Here is a 17,655-nt window from a genome sequence, read left to right as displayed (position 1 = left end):
CCTTTGAGTGTGGCCATTTGAAGCAGCTATAAACAGTTTTATTCTTAGAAGTGGTATTGTTTGTTTGTTTGAAACATATTGAGGCCTTGAGACGTGCCACAAAATTAGATAATAACACAGCACCAGTCTTATTGTGTGTTCTTCAGTTGGGCATATCCTCAAACTAATTTGCAATTAATCTAATTATTACAAACCATTTGGCACATATGGTGAACCTGGAGCTGCAGGGGACCGTAGGGGTCTGGGGCCCCTGGGCATTTCGTCTGCTTCGACCAGTTTGTAATCCAGCCTGGGTCACAATGAGATATTGTCCTACATATGTTATATCTGTGTTTAATGGAGTGATTCAGACTATAAATATCACAAGGTAATGAGAAATGGTAGCCTGATGATTGAATGGTTAAGCAGTTTTACACACGGAGTGTATCTCTCTGGAAAGCATTTGGATGTGTTAAGTTACATTACATGTCATTTAGCTGACGCTTTTATCCAAAGCAACTTACAATTGCTATATATGTCAAAGGTCGCACGCCTCGGGAGCAATTAGGTCAGGGACACATTTATTGATGTATCACAGTGGGAATCGAACCCAGGTCTCCCACACCAAAGGCATGTGTCATATGCACTGCACCATCACCACTCCGTTCACCCACTGTATGTGCAAGAGATCTACAGAAGCACTAGAAGCCGTTTTTTTCACATCTGTTTGGCTCATGACATAGCATATGTATGGACTAATGGAGAGACTTCTGGCCCCTGCATCCACCTGCATAAATATTTAATATAATAATACACCTCTCAGATAACCCTACGCCCACATGCACGCAGGTCTAAAGCAGAAGCCTGACAGAGTAGGCTATCATCTATATTAAATTGATTTCCAGAGATAGATGGCTGTTGTTGCCATACGAGGCATCCTATCAGCCTGTGGAGATGCCCTTCCTACGGGTGATCTGTTTGCTGTGCCCCCTCCACAGCTGCCCGGCAGCTGCAGCCTTGGATATCATAACACTAACAGAGGGGTTGCAGACTAATATGGCTCAAATGTGGGATATGAAATTAGCAGATTAGTGATTGCTGATTTCTTTCATCCAACAAAAATTAAGCCACATGATTATCTGGTTCAGTATATCTAATGTAAGTGTTGTAAACTAAATGTGGTCACACAATTCTGTGTCCCTTCTGTCGGAGTGCACAGCTGGGGTTTTTTATAGGCTACATTCATGTGTACAGCAAGCCAACTGTTACTTTTTTCAAAAAATATTTTTAGAATATAGGCTATTTTAGCACTATTAATGACTTGAACGCTTAAAAAATAAGATGACTGTCATTTATTATCTCAATAAATCAAATAATTATTTGATATGTAAAATGTCAGAAAAGGACGCCCGGATTGCTCAGTTGGTAGAGCAGGCGCCCATATATAGAGGTTTAAAACGTGCGGTATATTAGCTGCAGCCGAGGTGGCACGCACCAATGTGACGTAAAAATGACATAGATCTCGCTGGCACACCCGGATTTATAGCGAGCGACCAGAGGTCGTGCACCATTTAATTTTTTTCAGCGACGCATGACAAAACGAAAATAGGAAGCCTGAACGAGCTTGAGGGTAACCGGATGCCAGGACTCTCAGAGCGACTGCAAGTCTCTCTTGTAAACTTACTGGGTTAAGATGAGTTCTTTTATGGTGAATGAAAGGCTTGATCCGACGAAGTAAGTCATCGAAACAAATCGAAGCATTGACGGCAATAGAGCTCAACAGTCCCGCCCCTCCTCTGAGAGACCTTGGGTTCCTGAAGTAAATTTCCCATTCATTTCTCCCATTGACGTCTGGAAAAATCCGTATATAAAAGAGTTTTAGACCATGCCTTAGGCTAACCAGACGGTACGTGACTCATAAGCATACAACGTATCATTTTGAGTAAAAAAAAAAGGAACAAAAAATCCAAAAAAAGACAAAGGTACAAGACTGTGTACATATTTTCATTTCAGAGCGAAGGAACTACTCATCCCATAAACCACGCGCACCACTGAATAAAGGAAGCTACGTTAGTTTAGCTAACAGCTAATTCGGCTAACCGCTAGCTGAGACAGCATGTGATGACTTTAAAAGACCCTCAAAATAAAACCTGAAAATAACCATTAAAATATATATAACAGCTGTTACGTCAGCTATAGCCTGCTTTTCCTAGTGTTTAGTTTGAGTTAACGTTATTTTAGACTGAATCAAGCTGTCAGCTAGCGGTTAGCCGAATTAACATTAGTTTCCCGGCGGAGGCTAACGGCAAAAGCATGGAACAGATCGTGATTCATGCAGTGTTGTAAATCCTCGTTAAACAGGATTATCATCTTGCGCATGACGGATCATGCAGGCAGCACAGATCTGGTACTGACACCCCCCCTCCTCACCAGCATGAGTTCCACCAATTAGAGGCATCACTGTGGGATTGTGGGATTGTTCAGGATTGTGGGTAATGAAGTACTTTTCCAAGACATCGCGAATAAAAGACATTTATCTCAAAACAAGGTTGGTGCCCCATGAACGTTTGGCATCTATATGAGCATATACAATCGCTTAGTCATGTCGGCATGCTGGTTTTAAGTCTACCAACGACAGTTACGATTTTATGGCTTATACTCCAATTGTCAATGAAGAAATTGCATTGTATTTTTACTTCCGGAACCCGCTGTGTGCGGGACTGTTGAGCAAGGGGGTAAGCCTCTCCTCGGACCACGAACCTCCTATGGCGCCATTTTAATGCTACAAAGCGATCACCCCCCGTTAGCATTCCATTGACTCCCATTCATTTTGGCGCCACTTTGACAGCGAATAACTTTACATCTGAAGCGTTTAAAGACTCTATTTGACCATTGTTTATTTCTAAAGAAACACGACAATGTATAAAATGCTCCATTACCTTGTACTTCACGTTGTGGCTCCGTAGCAGACGTTTTTATAAAAATAGGCTAACGATTGTGTCATAACCACGCGACTTACTGTCGCATAGTAGAGAAATTACCGTATAGTACAGGAGAAGCGCGCAGGCAGTTTCGTCTCACATTAGCTGTTTAAGTGCAATTACTAATGTTAACTAGCATTTTAGTTAGCAATGATTAGCCTGTGCCTATGTTATCTCCTCACATATACCTACGCTCTCCGTCTCTGCAAGATTGGGAATGATTGAGATTTCTCTTGGCACAGCTACCAGAAGACTTCCAACTTTCAGACACGTTGCTCATGTCACATTTACGTCGTTTCTCTCAGTTGGAGGCTGCGCAGTAACGCTCAGCGCTCACCGGAAAAGTGCTTCTAATGGCCTTCACTGGTCTCCGTCCAGAGCAACGGGATCTGTGGGTCCATTCTTATATACAGTCTATGCTGTTGAGCTCTATGCTGCTGCCAGTTCTGCCGTTGTTTTCCTTTTTCTTCTTCTTCTAGTCCGTAGAAATAGCAAAATCGGTAGCCTTTCGTCATTAGCGCCACCTCTGTTCAGGAGAAGACTGCAACTAGTGTCGCGACCACCACACGTGAGTATAAACAGTTACGGCGCTCCCATGACGTCACACTGGCGCGACAGCTCGGCTGCGGCGAGTATACCCCACGTTTTACTCCTCGACGCAGCGGGCCCGGGTTCGACTCCGACCTACGGCCCTTTGCTGCATGTCATTCCCCCTCTCTCACCCCTTTCATTTCTTCAGCTGTCTTGTCAATAAAGGCCTAAAAATGCCCAAAAAATAATCTTTAAAAATGTTTTTTTCAGAAAAAATGAAAAATGTTCACTGTTGTTTGGCATGTTTTCTGATTTTGTCCAAAATCCCTAAGATGTCCAGTTTACAAGAAAACAGAAAAGGTAGCAAATATTCACAATTGGTTGCTGTTACAAGGGAATGTTTTCAATTTTTGCTTTTAAAAAAAATACTAAAACGATTCATCAATTATCAAAAAAGTTGCCGATTAATTTTCGACTAATAGACCTTTTACACGGCAGACATGTTGACATGTCATAGTAGGAAAAGCACAGGTGTATTCAAAACCATTAATGATGGCTGAATTCCACTTATACCCCGTTTACACGAAGGGAAGACGCAGATATTTTCCTGCGGTTTGGCCTCTCATTTACACGAAAACCCCGTTTTTATCACAGAAAACGATTATTTCTAAAAACTCCGGCCAAAGTGGAGATTTTGGAAAACTTCGTTTGCATTTAACTGAGACAAACGGAGGTTTAGGCAGCCGAGACAGAGAAAGAGGAAGTGATTCGTTGCTGTTGTTGCTATTTTCGGGATTGTGATTAGCTAACATGGGCTTGAGCTTCTCGTTACAATGCCACCTACAGGTGTGGCATGCTCTTAACGACATTGACAGCATATATATACACGGGTACATGTAAACGAACACTTTTCTGAAAACGTAGAGGTTCTAAATGTCCGTTTATGAAAATAGCCGGCCACGTGTTTATGTAGTCTTCGGAGAGGCCCTGGTATTGTGCATGCTGACTCACTGAAATAGCTTACTGGGACACTGGGCCATCGTTAAAGTTATCAATTTCAGCTGTGCTTTTCCTACTATGACAAGTCAAAATGTCTGCTGTGAAAAAGGTCCATTGATTAATCAATTAATTGGTGTGTTTTACCTCTGCTACTTTTGTAGTTCCTGCCAGGCTAAATTCAGGGCAAATGAATCAAGGCTTTGAACGTCATTATGTGATAATCAATCTCAGTTCTCGCGATAACACACGACTGTTTGAAAACAGGCGGCAGTGTTGCGAGAAGAAAACGGAAGAGAAGGTACCTTTCTAGTCACGATAAGTTTAATTATTCAGTAAAATATAATGTCTGCTTTGATGTGCTAATAAAGGATGTTGTAAAGTGTCTCTAGGGAATTGTATCCCATACGACGTAGCTATGGTATGCTGTTTTTCTGCTCTTCTTTCAGTGGGAGTTGGATCGAGGAGGGGCTTTTAGCTAATAAGACACCAGAGACAAACAGGCTGCTGCCGTTAGCATTCAGTTAAATGTTACTGGAGGTGTTAGTTACTGTGAAGAAAGCTCTTGCGGCTGATTGACTGATTCTGTCTTTTAATTTGGTTTTCTGTGAAGGAAAGATGACTGCAGACAATGAAATAGAGATTAAAGAGGCGTTTCAGCGCGCTCAGAAGGGCCACAATAACAAGGCAAAGCTGGTGGCAAGCCTGAACAGCCGCTACAACAAGGTACGTACTGTGTGCTATGTGAAGCTATTATTATATGTACTCTCGTCTCTACACTGTTTTATTAGATAGCCCCAAATGCAACTTGAAAAGGTAATGGCAAACAAAAGTTTAAATCCACTACTTAAAAGTATTTAAGTTGGAGCAGACCTTAAGTTTTCTAAAGGTTTGTTCTGAATATGTGGTGCAAAGAAACTGAAAGCTGCTTCTCTGTGTTTTGTTTTGACCCTGGGGACAGTAAGCTAGCCTGTCGACCTGAGAGGTCCGGAATGTATGTGGTTTGTTGTGAATGAATATTGCCAAAACTCATGACTTGGTTTCACATATTGCCCATTTCCACCATAGTTTTTTCAAAGTATTGTTTCTCCTGGTTTGCATCCTCTGTCACCTGGGATTGATGACATCCTCTCATCTCCTCAACCAGCTTGAGGACAAGACACTGTTCCATGAGGAGTTTGTCCACTACCTGAAGTACGCCATGATTGTCTACAAGCGTGAACCTGCAGTTGAAAATGTCATAGAGTTTGTCGTGAGGTTTGCCACGAGTTTCCAGTCTCCACCTAAAACAGAGGAGGAAGAGGAAGAAGAAGAAGAAGAAGATGCTGAGGATGATCATCCATTTTTGAGTTTCATCTTCAATTTCCTGTTGGAGGTAAACATTATTACATAAGTGTATGTTTGTTCTATGTATACTAAATGATTACAAGAGATCAACTTTGTGATAGATACATGTTTATCATTTGCAGCAAACTTTAAAAATGAATCTTTTAATCCCCAATACTTTTCCTACATTGATAACAAAAACCTCTCTGACTTTGTTGTGAGAATTTGCTGTACAGTGAAGCCCTGGTGTGATTGATGTGTCTGCTGCCTTAATCTGATTTTGTCCTGTCCCATCTGTCTCCTCTTTCTTCCTGTTGGACTCCATCTGTTTCTCACTCCTACACTTTCCTTTGGTATGCAACTCCCTTTTTCTCTGTCCCGCTTGTCCTTTTTCCTTTGATCCATGTCCATGTTTCTCCCCAATCCCGTCTCGCTCCTCTTTTTTCCACTTCTGCCTTCCTTTCTTCTCAGTCTCATAAAGCCAATAGCCATGCGGTGCGTTTTCGTGTGTGCCAGCTGATCAACAAGTTGCTAGGCAGTATGGCAGAGAATGCCCAGATAGACGACGACCTCTTTGATCGCATCCACCAAGCCATGCTGGTCCGTGTCACTGACAAGTTCCCCAATGTAAGGATTCAGGCTGCTTTGGCCATGACGCGTTTACAACAGCCAAAGGATCCTGACTGTCCAACCATCAACGGTTTGTGTTTGTTTTTCTATCCCTGCATACACTGTGTTTCAATTGACAGAACACACTCGAGCAAATGCAGAAAAATATTATGCTTTCGTCTTTTTAGAATAATATGTTCAACTTTAAAATATGCAGCTTATAGTGCATTTCTTTGATGACCAAATTTGAGACCTCATTGTTTAAACGTATCTATTGTACTAAGATTACAAGGCCATGAAGAGAGTGGAAACGCCCATTCCCACTGGTCAAGTGTCACTTTTAATCTTAGTATAGTCTTTAATCACCACTCTTTGGAGTAGCCTTTTTGTGTGTGATTTGTATATGTACAGTATATTTTTATATCTTTCTCCTTGTCATTGGCCCTCTAATTGTCTAATACTCTTTTTCTTTCCACTGTTCAGCGTACATGTTGATTCTGGATAATGATACTAATGCTGAGGTGCGACGTGCCGTTCTTTCCTGCATTGCGATGTCCCCTCGGACCCTCCCTAAAGTACTCACACGCACCCGGGACATCAAAGAGAACGTCCGCAAGCTAGCTTACCAGGTAGCTACAAATGCAGTCAAATGTTCCGGTATAAATTCGTGCACACACAAGTACATCAACAAATAACAACATAATAAAGTTGTTGTCTTGATCTGACTGAACACTCCTTCTTGTTAAACGTTGTGTTTTAAACATTCTATCTTTTTGTTATCCGTTTTAAGGTTCTGGCTGACAAAGTTCACATTAAAGCTTTGACCATCGCACAGAGAGTTAGTCTACTGCAGCAGGGTCTCCATGACACCTCGGGTAATAATGATTTCCTTTTTCCTGTGTGCGTGCAACATTACATTTACACAGACACATTGTTCAATTATGTACTTGCACTTTCAGTAAGCAAAAAATCCATTAAAGCTGCAAGAAACAAAACATTTTTATTAGCAGTTAATCTGTTCACTTATTAAAAAAACCCAGTAACGGCTGGCTAAAACAGCTATTCATTTTTGAGTATTTTTTTGTTGATCATGAATTGATTGATGATTGTTTCAGTTCTAAATTCCATTGTGGCTATTTAATATGTCTGATTGTCTGTGTGTGTTGTAGAAGCGGTGAGGGAGGTGGTTTGTTCTCGCGTACTGCCGTCCTGGATGCTTCGGCTGGAAGGTAACGTCATAGAGCTGCTCCACAGGCTGGATGTAGAGAACTGTGCCCAAACAGCTCTGGACACACTGAAAGCCATCTTCAAAGGCACACCTACTGAAGAACTGCTGCAGAACAGAGCACAGCTCGACAACAGGTATACTTTAAACTCTGTCTCTCTGGCTCTCGCATGTTGTCACATAATTAATGAATCGTCTGAAGTTAGAGATTATGTGTGTTTTCAACAGGAAGCTGATCCCAGTGGACTCTCTGTCCTGTGAGAATGTGCTTTACTGGAGAGCTCTGTATGAGTTCATCAAGGCTAAAGGAGAAGATGGTGAAGAAATACTGGAGCAAGTGTTACCAGACGCTGCCACTTATGCAGACTACCTCTGCGGGTAAGAGAAGAGACAGTTCACTGGATTGCATTGATAGTTTTCTTGTTGTCTGCTGTATATTTTAGCCCTACTGTGGGGTAAATTCTGGACCAGAGAATTGATTAGTAGCAACAGGCTCTACAGTGATTTATTCTTGTAGTTAAAGGATGGTTTCACAATTTTAAAATAAGTATGTCTTAAAAGTCAGGTGCCCATATGAACACTGAAACGGTTTGGTCTTGCTGTAAACATTCCTCCTGTTCATATTTGGGACAAACATCCAGTTCTTCCATGTAAAAACACATGCAAAACTTTATCCAAAGTTAATGTTTCATTAGTAGACTAAGTTACACAAATCAAGTAGGTATCTTTTAAAGTTTAAACTTTTTTTGTTCCTTCACTGCAGCTCAGAATGTAAACAGTATGGGACACTTTAAAGAGAGAATTATCTACTAAAAAGGGCTGTAACTTTGGAATGTATTTACCTTTTTGTTTAATGGTACGTGTCCATATAGGTGTTTTCACAGAAGATATCTCCCCGCTTCCCAGCATTGCACGCTAGTGGGCTTTCCACCAGCACTGATCAGTTTCTCTTCACTGACCACTAACAAGCAAAGAAAACAGGCTACAGCCTCATACAACAAGCCTGATGGCTGCGCCTGATTGGGCGAAAGTGTCACGTGGGGCTATATATATATATATATATATATTTTATTTTTTTTTTATTTTTTATTTTTTTTGCAAAGAATGAGGACTGTGAATTTTGTCCCCCATCACTTATATTGAAAGCACATTAGAAAGGGATCTTTTAATGTCCCACATGAACAGGAGGAAAGACTAGCAAAACTGTTCCTGTTGTTCATATGGGCCTGACTACTGTTTTAGGGAGGATCGGATATCGGGCCGATCTCTTCAATTCTTCATCATTATTATTTCTTATTTTAATAATAAATAACAGTTCATTAGATTTATAACTATGTATTAATTTGTTACATTTCATTTTACAAAGTTAGAAAAGCAGTGTTTAAGTCGATCCTGATGTTGTGTTACACGTAAATAAATGATCCCAGTCATTTCCACACAGTGAGACATAGAGCTTATTATCTAAACACTGGTATCAGATCGGAACTTGTTATTGGCCGGTGCCCAAATCCAGGTATGATATCGGGACCGAGAAAGTCGGATCGGTGCATCCCTAATTTTTAACACAGACTTCAAAAAATTGTAAACCTAACCTTCAAAATCGTATTATGTAGTTAATGTTACTCAGAACAGAACACCTAACCGAGTAGCCATAATGCTCATGTTGTTATTCAGGTATCTGAATGCAGCTCTGGTGTTCTCAGAGGAGCTCTTTCTGTATGCAACGGTGTGGCTAACTCATTGCTTAAAAAAATATTATTATAAAAGTTTTTTATTTTTTATGTTTTTATTTACGTAATCAAAGCCAGATGCTTGAAAAACAGCAGTCAAGTTAACAAACCTCAGGGACCCAACGGATAATGTACTATAACTACTTTGATATGTAGCTGCAGACCGGCACTTAATATACTACAACACTACTAACACTTCTGAATTTGCCGTTTCTTTGCGCCAATAATGTTTTATTCTTATAGATCTAGTTTTGCTTTTGATGGCTAGACCACAACATTCATCTGGAGACATTGTGATTGAGATTAAGAAACTTCTACAAAGCCTTCTTTCATCTTCAAGTTAGCTTTAACCAAACTGCATACTACACACTGAATATACTCTGAATTGGTTGCTTATAATCTTATATTGACATGAATCACAGAATGCCTTCTTCCACACTCATACTTTCCTTTCTATGCATCAATGTAGGAGCATTCTGCTGTTTTACCACCTGCCTAATGCATGTGATGCTGTAGTGTGAAATGCTCCTTAGTGGCCCTGTTAACATTCATCTAATCTGAGCGTGCTCTGAGAGCTGTTGTAATCCCTGAGTTGTATGACTCTTGACCCTTGCAGGTATCTGAAGGCAGTGCCTTTGCTGTCAGAGGAACAGAGGGCTGACTTTGCCCAGCTGGAGCTCGTCATGACCAAGGAGTTCATCTCCCAACAGCTCATCCATCTCATCGGATGTCTGGACACCAATGAGGAGGGCGGCAGGTAAGAGAGAGAGATATAGAGAGATAGATATATATATGAGGGAGAGAGAATAAATGTAATGCTACACTGTTTCTTAGATATGTCAATGCAATTGGTTTCCTTTATGGTGTTGACTCACTTCTGGCCTCATTTTTATCCTGATTAGTTACAAAATGACCAGTGTAGGAGTTAGACCAGTCTAATTTAAAGTTATGGACTGGATTCATTTTGGGGCTTTTTGACCTTTTATTGGATAGGACAGCTGAAGACAGGAACGTGGCAAGGGCTGAGCCTTGGTATATGGGGCGCAGCAGCTATTTGCTGTTTAAATACAAAAAAATTCCGACAATATATTGAAATCTGCAATATGTGTACATTTAGTTGGGTAAGAAATCTATAGTGTCAGTAATGTGTGTCCAGCCCTTTTTTGTTTTGCCTGGCAAAATCCTTAATTTTGTCCAGTTTGCCAGATATTATCATCAGCTTGTTGAGGTGTTTATAGTCAGACTTGTAATGTTGTAATGCTTTTGTAGGAAGCGTGTGGTGGCTGTCCTGCAGGAGATGTTGGCTCTTCCACAGACTCCCTCCTCCCTGGTCTCCCTTCTCATGGAAAAACTCCTCACCCTCATTCCTGATGACCACAGACGCATACAGACTGTAAGTTACATTTTACACTTAAATGTGCCCTTCATAGATTTAGTTGACAGACCAATTAGGCAAAAATGAAGATACAAAAGCTGAAATTTTGTTATCAATGTTGAATGCGTGAATTAAACTGTCCTATGCTACTAAAGGTTTGAGGTGTCACATAATTAAACAGATTTTCTATTCAGTGGGGGTATCGTTACCACGGAGATTGATGTCCAAATGAGCTGGCTTTGTGTTCCACAGGTGGCAGAACTCATCTCAGATCTGAGGGAGCCCATCAATGAGGCCAGTCAGCCAGTGGATGAGAACATGAGCCGCAGGCAGCAGGTCCAGGTGGGCAACACTCTGCCAACTGAAAGCACCCAGAAGCAATTAGATTCAGTAATCCCGTCCAAATACCCTACTGTTTTTTTTTTTTTTTTGGATGGATGAAAACACCACATATTGGCACATTGCTAACTTGTATTTGGTAAAAAAGTTAGAATCATTACAAAGCTACAGAAAGATTGAATCCCACAAACAGATATTCAGGTTTCCTTTATTCTGAATGAACCGAATAACTAAATATATGAAAGGTTTACGCATTTTAAAATTGAGATAACTAACAAACTATCTTATCTTATCTTTCCTAAGTCTTCTCTGCCCTGTGCTCTATTTACATTCCATCTGTTTCTATTTGTCCATCCCTCTGTACCTCCAGCTAGCAGATGGTTTGTGTTTTGAGGCAAAGCATGTTTTCAGTGAGGTGGAAGGTGCATATCATGTGTGCCAATCTGGTCCTTGCCTGGTTTATTCAGGTCCAGTAGTTTTCCCTTTTTAATATTGAAACATTGTTTCCCTTCTTTAACCTCCGTGAGAGTCCGTGTTTACACAGTAGAGTTTAGATACTCTGCCCGAACCCAAACCGGACCCGACCCATGGGCCGGGCTGATATTTTACGCCGCTATGATCGGGCCGGGCCCTTGATCAAGCATTTGTGTTTTTTTTTAATCATTACTTAGCCTTATTCAGTGGGCAGAAAGATATGCCTCTCCAGCTTCTCCCGTAGCTCTGGGTGTCCTGCACTGACTTGAGTGTGAGGTAAACTGTGCTACATCGTGTCTCCCCCATCTGCAGCACTGTTGTCGGCCAGTGTGTCAGCATGCAGACCGTGGCGAAGGACACTATTAATTAGGTGACAGAGACATGAAAGTCTCCTATATGGTTCCAGGGCTTTGATTATGTTGCTGCCTTGATTTGTTACCCACACTATTCGGCTGAGGGAGCTAGGGTCGAGTTTCTTCATTCAGATCCATTTGCGATCCGTTCCATTCTGAATAAACAAACAGCGCAGTTTACTTGCTTCGTCCTTGTTGCATTATTCATTAAGATAATTCTAAACAGATTTCTGTAGTTGAAACAACTCTGAATTGTAGTTGAGAACGTGAGTTATAACGGCCCACATATTAAGAAATTGTCGGGTTTAAATCGGCCTCGGGCTCATAATTACAGTTAATGTGTCGGGCCGGGCTCGGACACAACGTGCACGGGCTCGGGTAGGGTCGGGCTTGATTTTTTTGGGCCCGATCTAAGCTCTATTACACAGTAGGAACACAATAAGGCACAGAGGGATTGCTCACAACTTTGTCAATACTCACTTCCCCATCTTTCAACACTAAAAGTATTTAATATCGTGGAGGCCAAACAGCTGCTGAGGAAGTTAATCCTTGCCCAGGTGTATGACTTCCATCCCCTCTGTGCACCTGCTCGCTCGCCAGCTCTACCTTTTTTCAGTCCGTAAAGGCAAAGTAGGCCCTGGAGGTTTGTCACCTGGCCCAGTGCCCTGGGTGGTGGTGGTGGTGTTTTTCCTGTAAATAGAGGTGTAGTTGCCCGTCTCAACAGGTAAGAATCCTCTGGAGTGTATTTCAGCTGTTTATTTCCCCTCCAGCTAGCAGAGGTGAAGGTGAGTATCTTGGAGGCTAAACAAACCCTGGAGGACTGTATCACTACCCAGGACTTCAGCCGTGCTGCAGAGCTGAAGGACTCCATCACCGAGCTGGAGAACCACAGGAACCAGATCATCCAGGAAATCGCAGAGAGCAGCCAGCCGGCCGACAAGGAGACCCGCACCGAGAAGGCACGTAGCCATACAGGAAGCACCACCTCATTTAATAATTTACCCTATATAGTTTAAGAGATTTTCCTCCTGGAATAAAAATGAAGATAGTTCTTAACACCTTTTTAGTTTACTTTCTTTTTTCTTTCCTTTTTTCAGAATGACCCGGAGACTCTTCTAAGGTGTCTAACAATGTGTGTAGAACTGCTGAAGAAAATGAGCATCAAGACACAAATTGGTCCAACTATAAGTGCCTTAATGTCCTCACTGGTAAAGCCACACTGCACACATGATCATATTTTTCACTTCAATGTTCCTGTAGATGGACAGATACATTGAGTATCAGAACCAAATTATCTGCCATAGTTTTGGTTAGCTTTATTTTTATTTAGTTAGTCTTATTTACTCTACGACAGTAAACTGAATATCTTGGAGTTGTGGACAAAACGAGACATTTGAGGATTGATGACACTGATTGACATTTTTCACCATTTTCTGACATTTCATAGACCAAACAACTAGAGCTGGGCAATATATCAATATTATATCGATATCGTGATATGAGACTAGATATCGTCTTAGATTTTGGATATCGTAATATCATAATATGGCATAAGTGGTGTCTTTTCCTGGTTTTAAAGGCTGCATTACAGTAAAGTTATGTCATTTCTGAACTTACCAGACTGTTGTAACTGTTCTATTATTTGCCTTTACCCACTTAGTCATTATATCCACATTACTGATGATTTATCAAAAATCTCATTGTGTAAATATTTTGTGAAAGCACCAATAGTCAACACTACAATATCGTTGCGGTATTGATATCGAGGTATTTGGTCAAAAATATCGTGATATTTGATTTCCTCCATATTGCCCAGCCCTACAAACAACTAACTAAATAATCCAGAAAATGAAAATAAGCGTTAGTTGCAGCCCCATATTAAAACATAGGGATTAATGCAGATTATACATTTGTGGAGGTATGGAGTAAAGTAAAGTCAGTAAAAGTTGGTGGATGTCACTATTTTCTCCATCTCTGCCAGGTCCTGCCCAGTATAGCAAATGCTCACCCTGCTGTCCGTAACATGGCCGTGCTGTGTCTGGGAACATGCACCTTGCACAGCAAAGAGCTGGCCAAAACCCACATGGTCCTGCTGCTGCAGGTAATGTAATACACGTGTGTTTTATCCACCAAACATTAAAATACATTTATAAATATTGTACATGTTAAACAGTCCACCCAAATTACAACAAAACAAAATAAGCCAAGTGGAAAAATATATCTTTTTGTAATTTTGGTTCAGTGATCCAAAAATGCAGACCTGAACCACGTACTGCCAGTACTTAAAGGTGTGTGTCTGTCTGTCTGTCTGTCTGTCTCTTTCTTTTTCTCTCTCTCTCTTTTTCTCTCTTTTTTTCTCTCTCTCTCTCTCTCTCTCTCTCTCTCTCTCTCTCTCTCTCTCTCTCTCTCTCTCTCTCTCTCTCTCTCAGATTGCCCAGCTGGATGAGGTAAAGATCCGTATCAGTGCTCTGCGGGCCATCATCGACCTGCTGCTGCTGTTTGGCTTCCAGCTGCTCTCTGATCCAGCTGCCACTCAGACAGTCCTGCACTCCCAATCACCAGACAGACAGGAGCAGGATGCACCCGTGGCCGAGGAGAAGGGAGATGTACCAGAGGACACCGCACAGAGTATACTTGTGATGCTTTCAGAGTTCCTGGACAGTGAGGTGAGGTTGAGGGTGAAATATTTACTCAACAAACTAAAGTATGTATCAAGTTCTCCTGGGTGTAAAGTAGCCAGAGACAGTTTTATTGTATTAATCTGTGTTCAACATTTTCAGGTGTCTGACTTGCGTACAGAGACAGCGGAGGGCCTGGCCAAATTAATGTACAACGGCCGTATCTCCAGCGCCAAGATGTTCTCCCGTCTGGTGCTGCTGTGGTACAATCCTGTCACCGAGGACGACACCCGGCTACGCCACTGCCTCGGCGTCTTCTTCCAGCTCTACGCCCGCGAGAGCAGGTCACACATGCACACATACGCAGGCAAACCATGAGCTATGTGGTTATTTAATTTATTATACCCGTGCTTTTCCCGTCCTCTTGTTATTAGTTTGATTACTGGCCTGGGCGAAGTTATTAGTTATGTGATATAAACTAATATGGAGAGTGTCTTTGTGTTTATTAGGGTCCACCAGGAGGTGGTGGAGGAGGGCTTCCTGCCGACTGTTCGAACTCTGATGAATGCTCCAGCCACCTCTCCGCTAGCTGAGGTGGATATTAACAATGTGGTCGAGCTACTTGTCGAGCTGACTCGTCCGAGTGCCCTTATTAAGGCCTCCGCTAACACAGAGGTAAGAAAAATACCCGGAACTACTGTGAACTCCCCAAACCCTCAGTGATTATTAGCGTTTGTTTTTACTGGTGCTCTGTGGGTAGAAAGCAATATAATGAAAAGCTCAAATGCATAAACATTTCTTCATCACAGATGAAGTCTGCAGATTGTTCTTTTGAATGCTTCAGTTCATGTTAGAACATGCAGAGCTTTCACAACAAACTCTTTACAATTGTTTAAGTCAACGTTTTAAAAAAAAAAAAAAAAAAAAAGGCTTAATATGATAACATCCCAATGAGGCAAAAACAAATTGAATGTATTGAGTTAATGTCTTTAGGAGGTGTGTGTCCATGACTACTTGGCGGTGCGTATGTGTGGGGAGATGTTGAAGGACCCCACAGCCCCTGAGGTGCGTCTCTATGCCAAGACTCTAAGCAACCTGGAGCTCAGCAGAGATGAGACTGTCAGGAAAGACCTGCAGATGCTGCTGCAGCAGCTTGTACAGGTACAGACACCACAACACTAAAGAGTCTAGTCATGCTAGCAACTCTGTGAGGCTGTACTTGGGAACAGCGATGCCCTAAGCTAAACGCTTACAAACACAATGACAATGCTAACATGCTGTTGTTAAGTAGGTTTAGTGTTTACAATGTTAACCATTAATTCTGCGTGTTAGCATGCTAATTGGCACCAAACACAAAGAACAGCTGAGGCTAGTGGGACTATAATTAGTTTAATTTAATCATAAAACAAAGCATTGCACACATTGAAATTTTGATCTGATGATGGTGCTAGATGAAAAGTTATGGGATTGCCAAACTTATTACATTTCCTCCTGGGGGGGGGGTACATGAATGCATGACCTAGTCTCATGGCATTCCATCCAAGAGATGCTGAGATATTTCACTCAAAAGCACAAATGTGAACGTCATGGTGGCGCTAAAAGGAAAAGTCAGGGGACTACCACAGTCAGTAGGATTCATGAATGTCTTTACAAGATGTCGTGGCAATCCATCGAAATCAATGTTGAGATATTTCAGTCTGGACCAAAAGAACGACATACATTGGCGTCCCTAGTACCACGTCCATCCCAAGAACACACAGCCTCTCATACTATTTGATGTATTTATAGATCTGCCTCTTGAAAGGCCTGATGTTTAATTTCTCCTCTTTCCTTTTCTTCAGGTGGTGAAGGATCGTGTCTGTCTTCGTGCTCTGGAGAAAATGATTTATCAGCTAGTGGACTCAAAAGAACAGGCTGAGCTCCTCAGCGCCAGCGCACTACAACCAGTGGATGTCAATGCAGATGGTACACATGCAAACACTGACAGTCTGTATAAGACAACCCAACATCTCACCGAGCATCCGCAACAAATGTTGCTTTCTCTGTGTCTAACTAGATTTACACCCCACATGTTTGTGTCAACTGTTCCTGTAAAAGGATTACGTCTTATTACCAGAATTTTGGATTGAAAATGCCTCTACATCCCATTTGGTGTCTGTCAAGACGGGAATACAGCTAGCACAGAAAATTTGAATTTTCTGTCTTTATCTTTCCACAGAGGTGGCAACAGATGATCCATCTAAATCTGCCAAGAGAGCCAAAAGAGGTAATGCAGGTTCTGTATACTCATCTAAAACCACAGTTGTTCATAGGGCCAGTATATTTTTAGAGCTCTTCTTGTCTACTGGAGTCTAGGAGTTGACTCAGCACTGCAAGGTAACCTGAGTGTTTGTGTGCACAGGTCAGAGAAAAGTCTGCACAGCCAAAGGGGGCAGAAAGCCGAGCAGGAGGGCAGAGTCATCAGAGGAGAGGTGCGTGTTTTCAGTTAACTCTTGATAGCACATAAGGAAACTAATGTCCTCCCTTTAGAAATATGTATACCTCTGATGAATTAACAATTGGATACCATCACTTTATATCCACATTCTCATATTCATCTGCTCCCTTTTGTTTTGGCCAGTGATGGAGAAAATGTTCCAGAGTCAGTTCCTGTGGTGCGTCCCTCACGGAGGGCCAAGACTGCAGCTCTAGAGAAGACAAAGCTGGACCTCAACACCCTCATCAACCAGGAGGCCAATGTGTCATAGGAGTCAGGTTATTAATAGTTCACGCAAAAATGGAAATAAGTTACTTTTTAGTTGATACTTGTCTAATAATTCACAAATACTTTTGTAATGTGGCGCTATTCACTTACTCTTTTATAGTGAAAATTGACATCAGTAAATGTAACCAAACCTTCTGACTGAAAGCCCTTACCATGGGGTCACCTCTTTATAAGTTGTCATATTTCCCCTTTTATTTCTGTATGCTTCCCAGTTTCGGATTGTCATTCTAATCATTAAAGTGAAATGTATGTCAATAAAGCGTGTCCTCTTTTCATTTTCACAAAACCAGATCAGTGGTCCCCAACCTTCAGTATGGACATTAGTTGTGAGCAGTTCGACAGAAGTGAGTGTTTC

General features: G+C 41.6%; 1 protein-coding gene across 4 annotated transcripts; it reads left to right on the top strand.

Moving 5' to 3' along the window:
* The first annotated feature begins 4,689 nt into the window (after positions 1-4,689).
* Positions 4,690-17,559, top strand: ncapg (non-SMC condensin I complex, subunit G). 4 transcript variants are annotated; one of them, XR_004102707.1, is made up of 23 exons: positions 4,690-4,788; positions 5,101-5,213; positions 5,635-5,862; positions 6,285-6,513; positions 6,906-7,051; positions 7,213-7,297; positions 7,592-7,784; positions 7,876-8,025; positions 9,994-10,134; positions 10,647-10,770; positions 11,005-11,094; positions 12,689-12,877; positions 13,016-13,126; positions 13,900-14,019; positions 14,348-14,584; positions 14,699-14,880; positions 15,046-15,211; positions 15,530-15,697; positions 16,378-16,501; positions 16,755-16,802; positions 16,938-17,007; positions 17,157-17,337; positions 17,371-17,559. XR_004102707.1 is itself a non-coding variant. In XM_031285999.1 (22 exons), the coding sequence occupies exons 2-22, from the start codon at positions 5,106-5,108 to the stop codon at positions 17,281-17,283; spliced, it is 3,036 nt and encodes a 1,011-aa protein (XP_031141859.1). In that variant the 5' UTR covers positions 4,690-4,788; positions 5,101-5,105; the 3' UTR covers positions 17,284-17,559. The 4 variants fall into 4 exon arrangements, 3 of the variants coding, with proteins under 3 accessions (XP_031141859.1, XP_031141860.1, XP_035855831.1); XM_031285999.1 differs by having other exon boundaries at positions 17,157-17,559; XM_031286000.2 differs by having other exon boundaries at positions 4,712-4,788; positions 5,106-5,213; positions 17,157-17,559.
* Positions 17,560-17,655: the final 96 nt, after the last annotated feature.

The sequence above is a fragment of the Sander lucioperca genome, chromosome 4 (genome assembly GCF_008315115.2).
Source record: "Sander lucioperca isolate FBNREF2018 chromosome 4, SLUC_FBN_1.2, whole genome shotgun sequence".
NCBI lineage: Eukaryota > Metazoa > Chordata > Actinopteri > Perciformes > Percidae > Sander > Sander lucioperca.
Note: the sequence above shows the minus strand (reverse complement) of the source record. Positions and strands in the feature narration are given on the sequence as shown.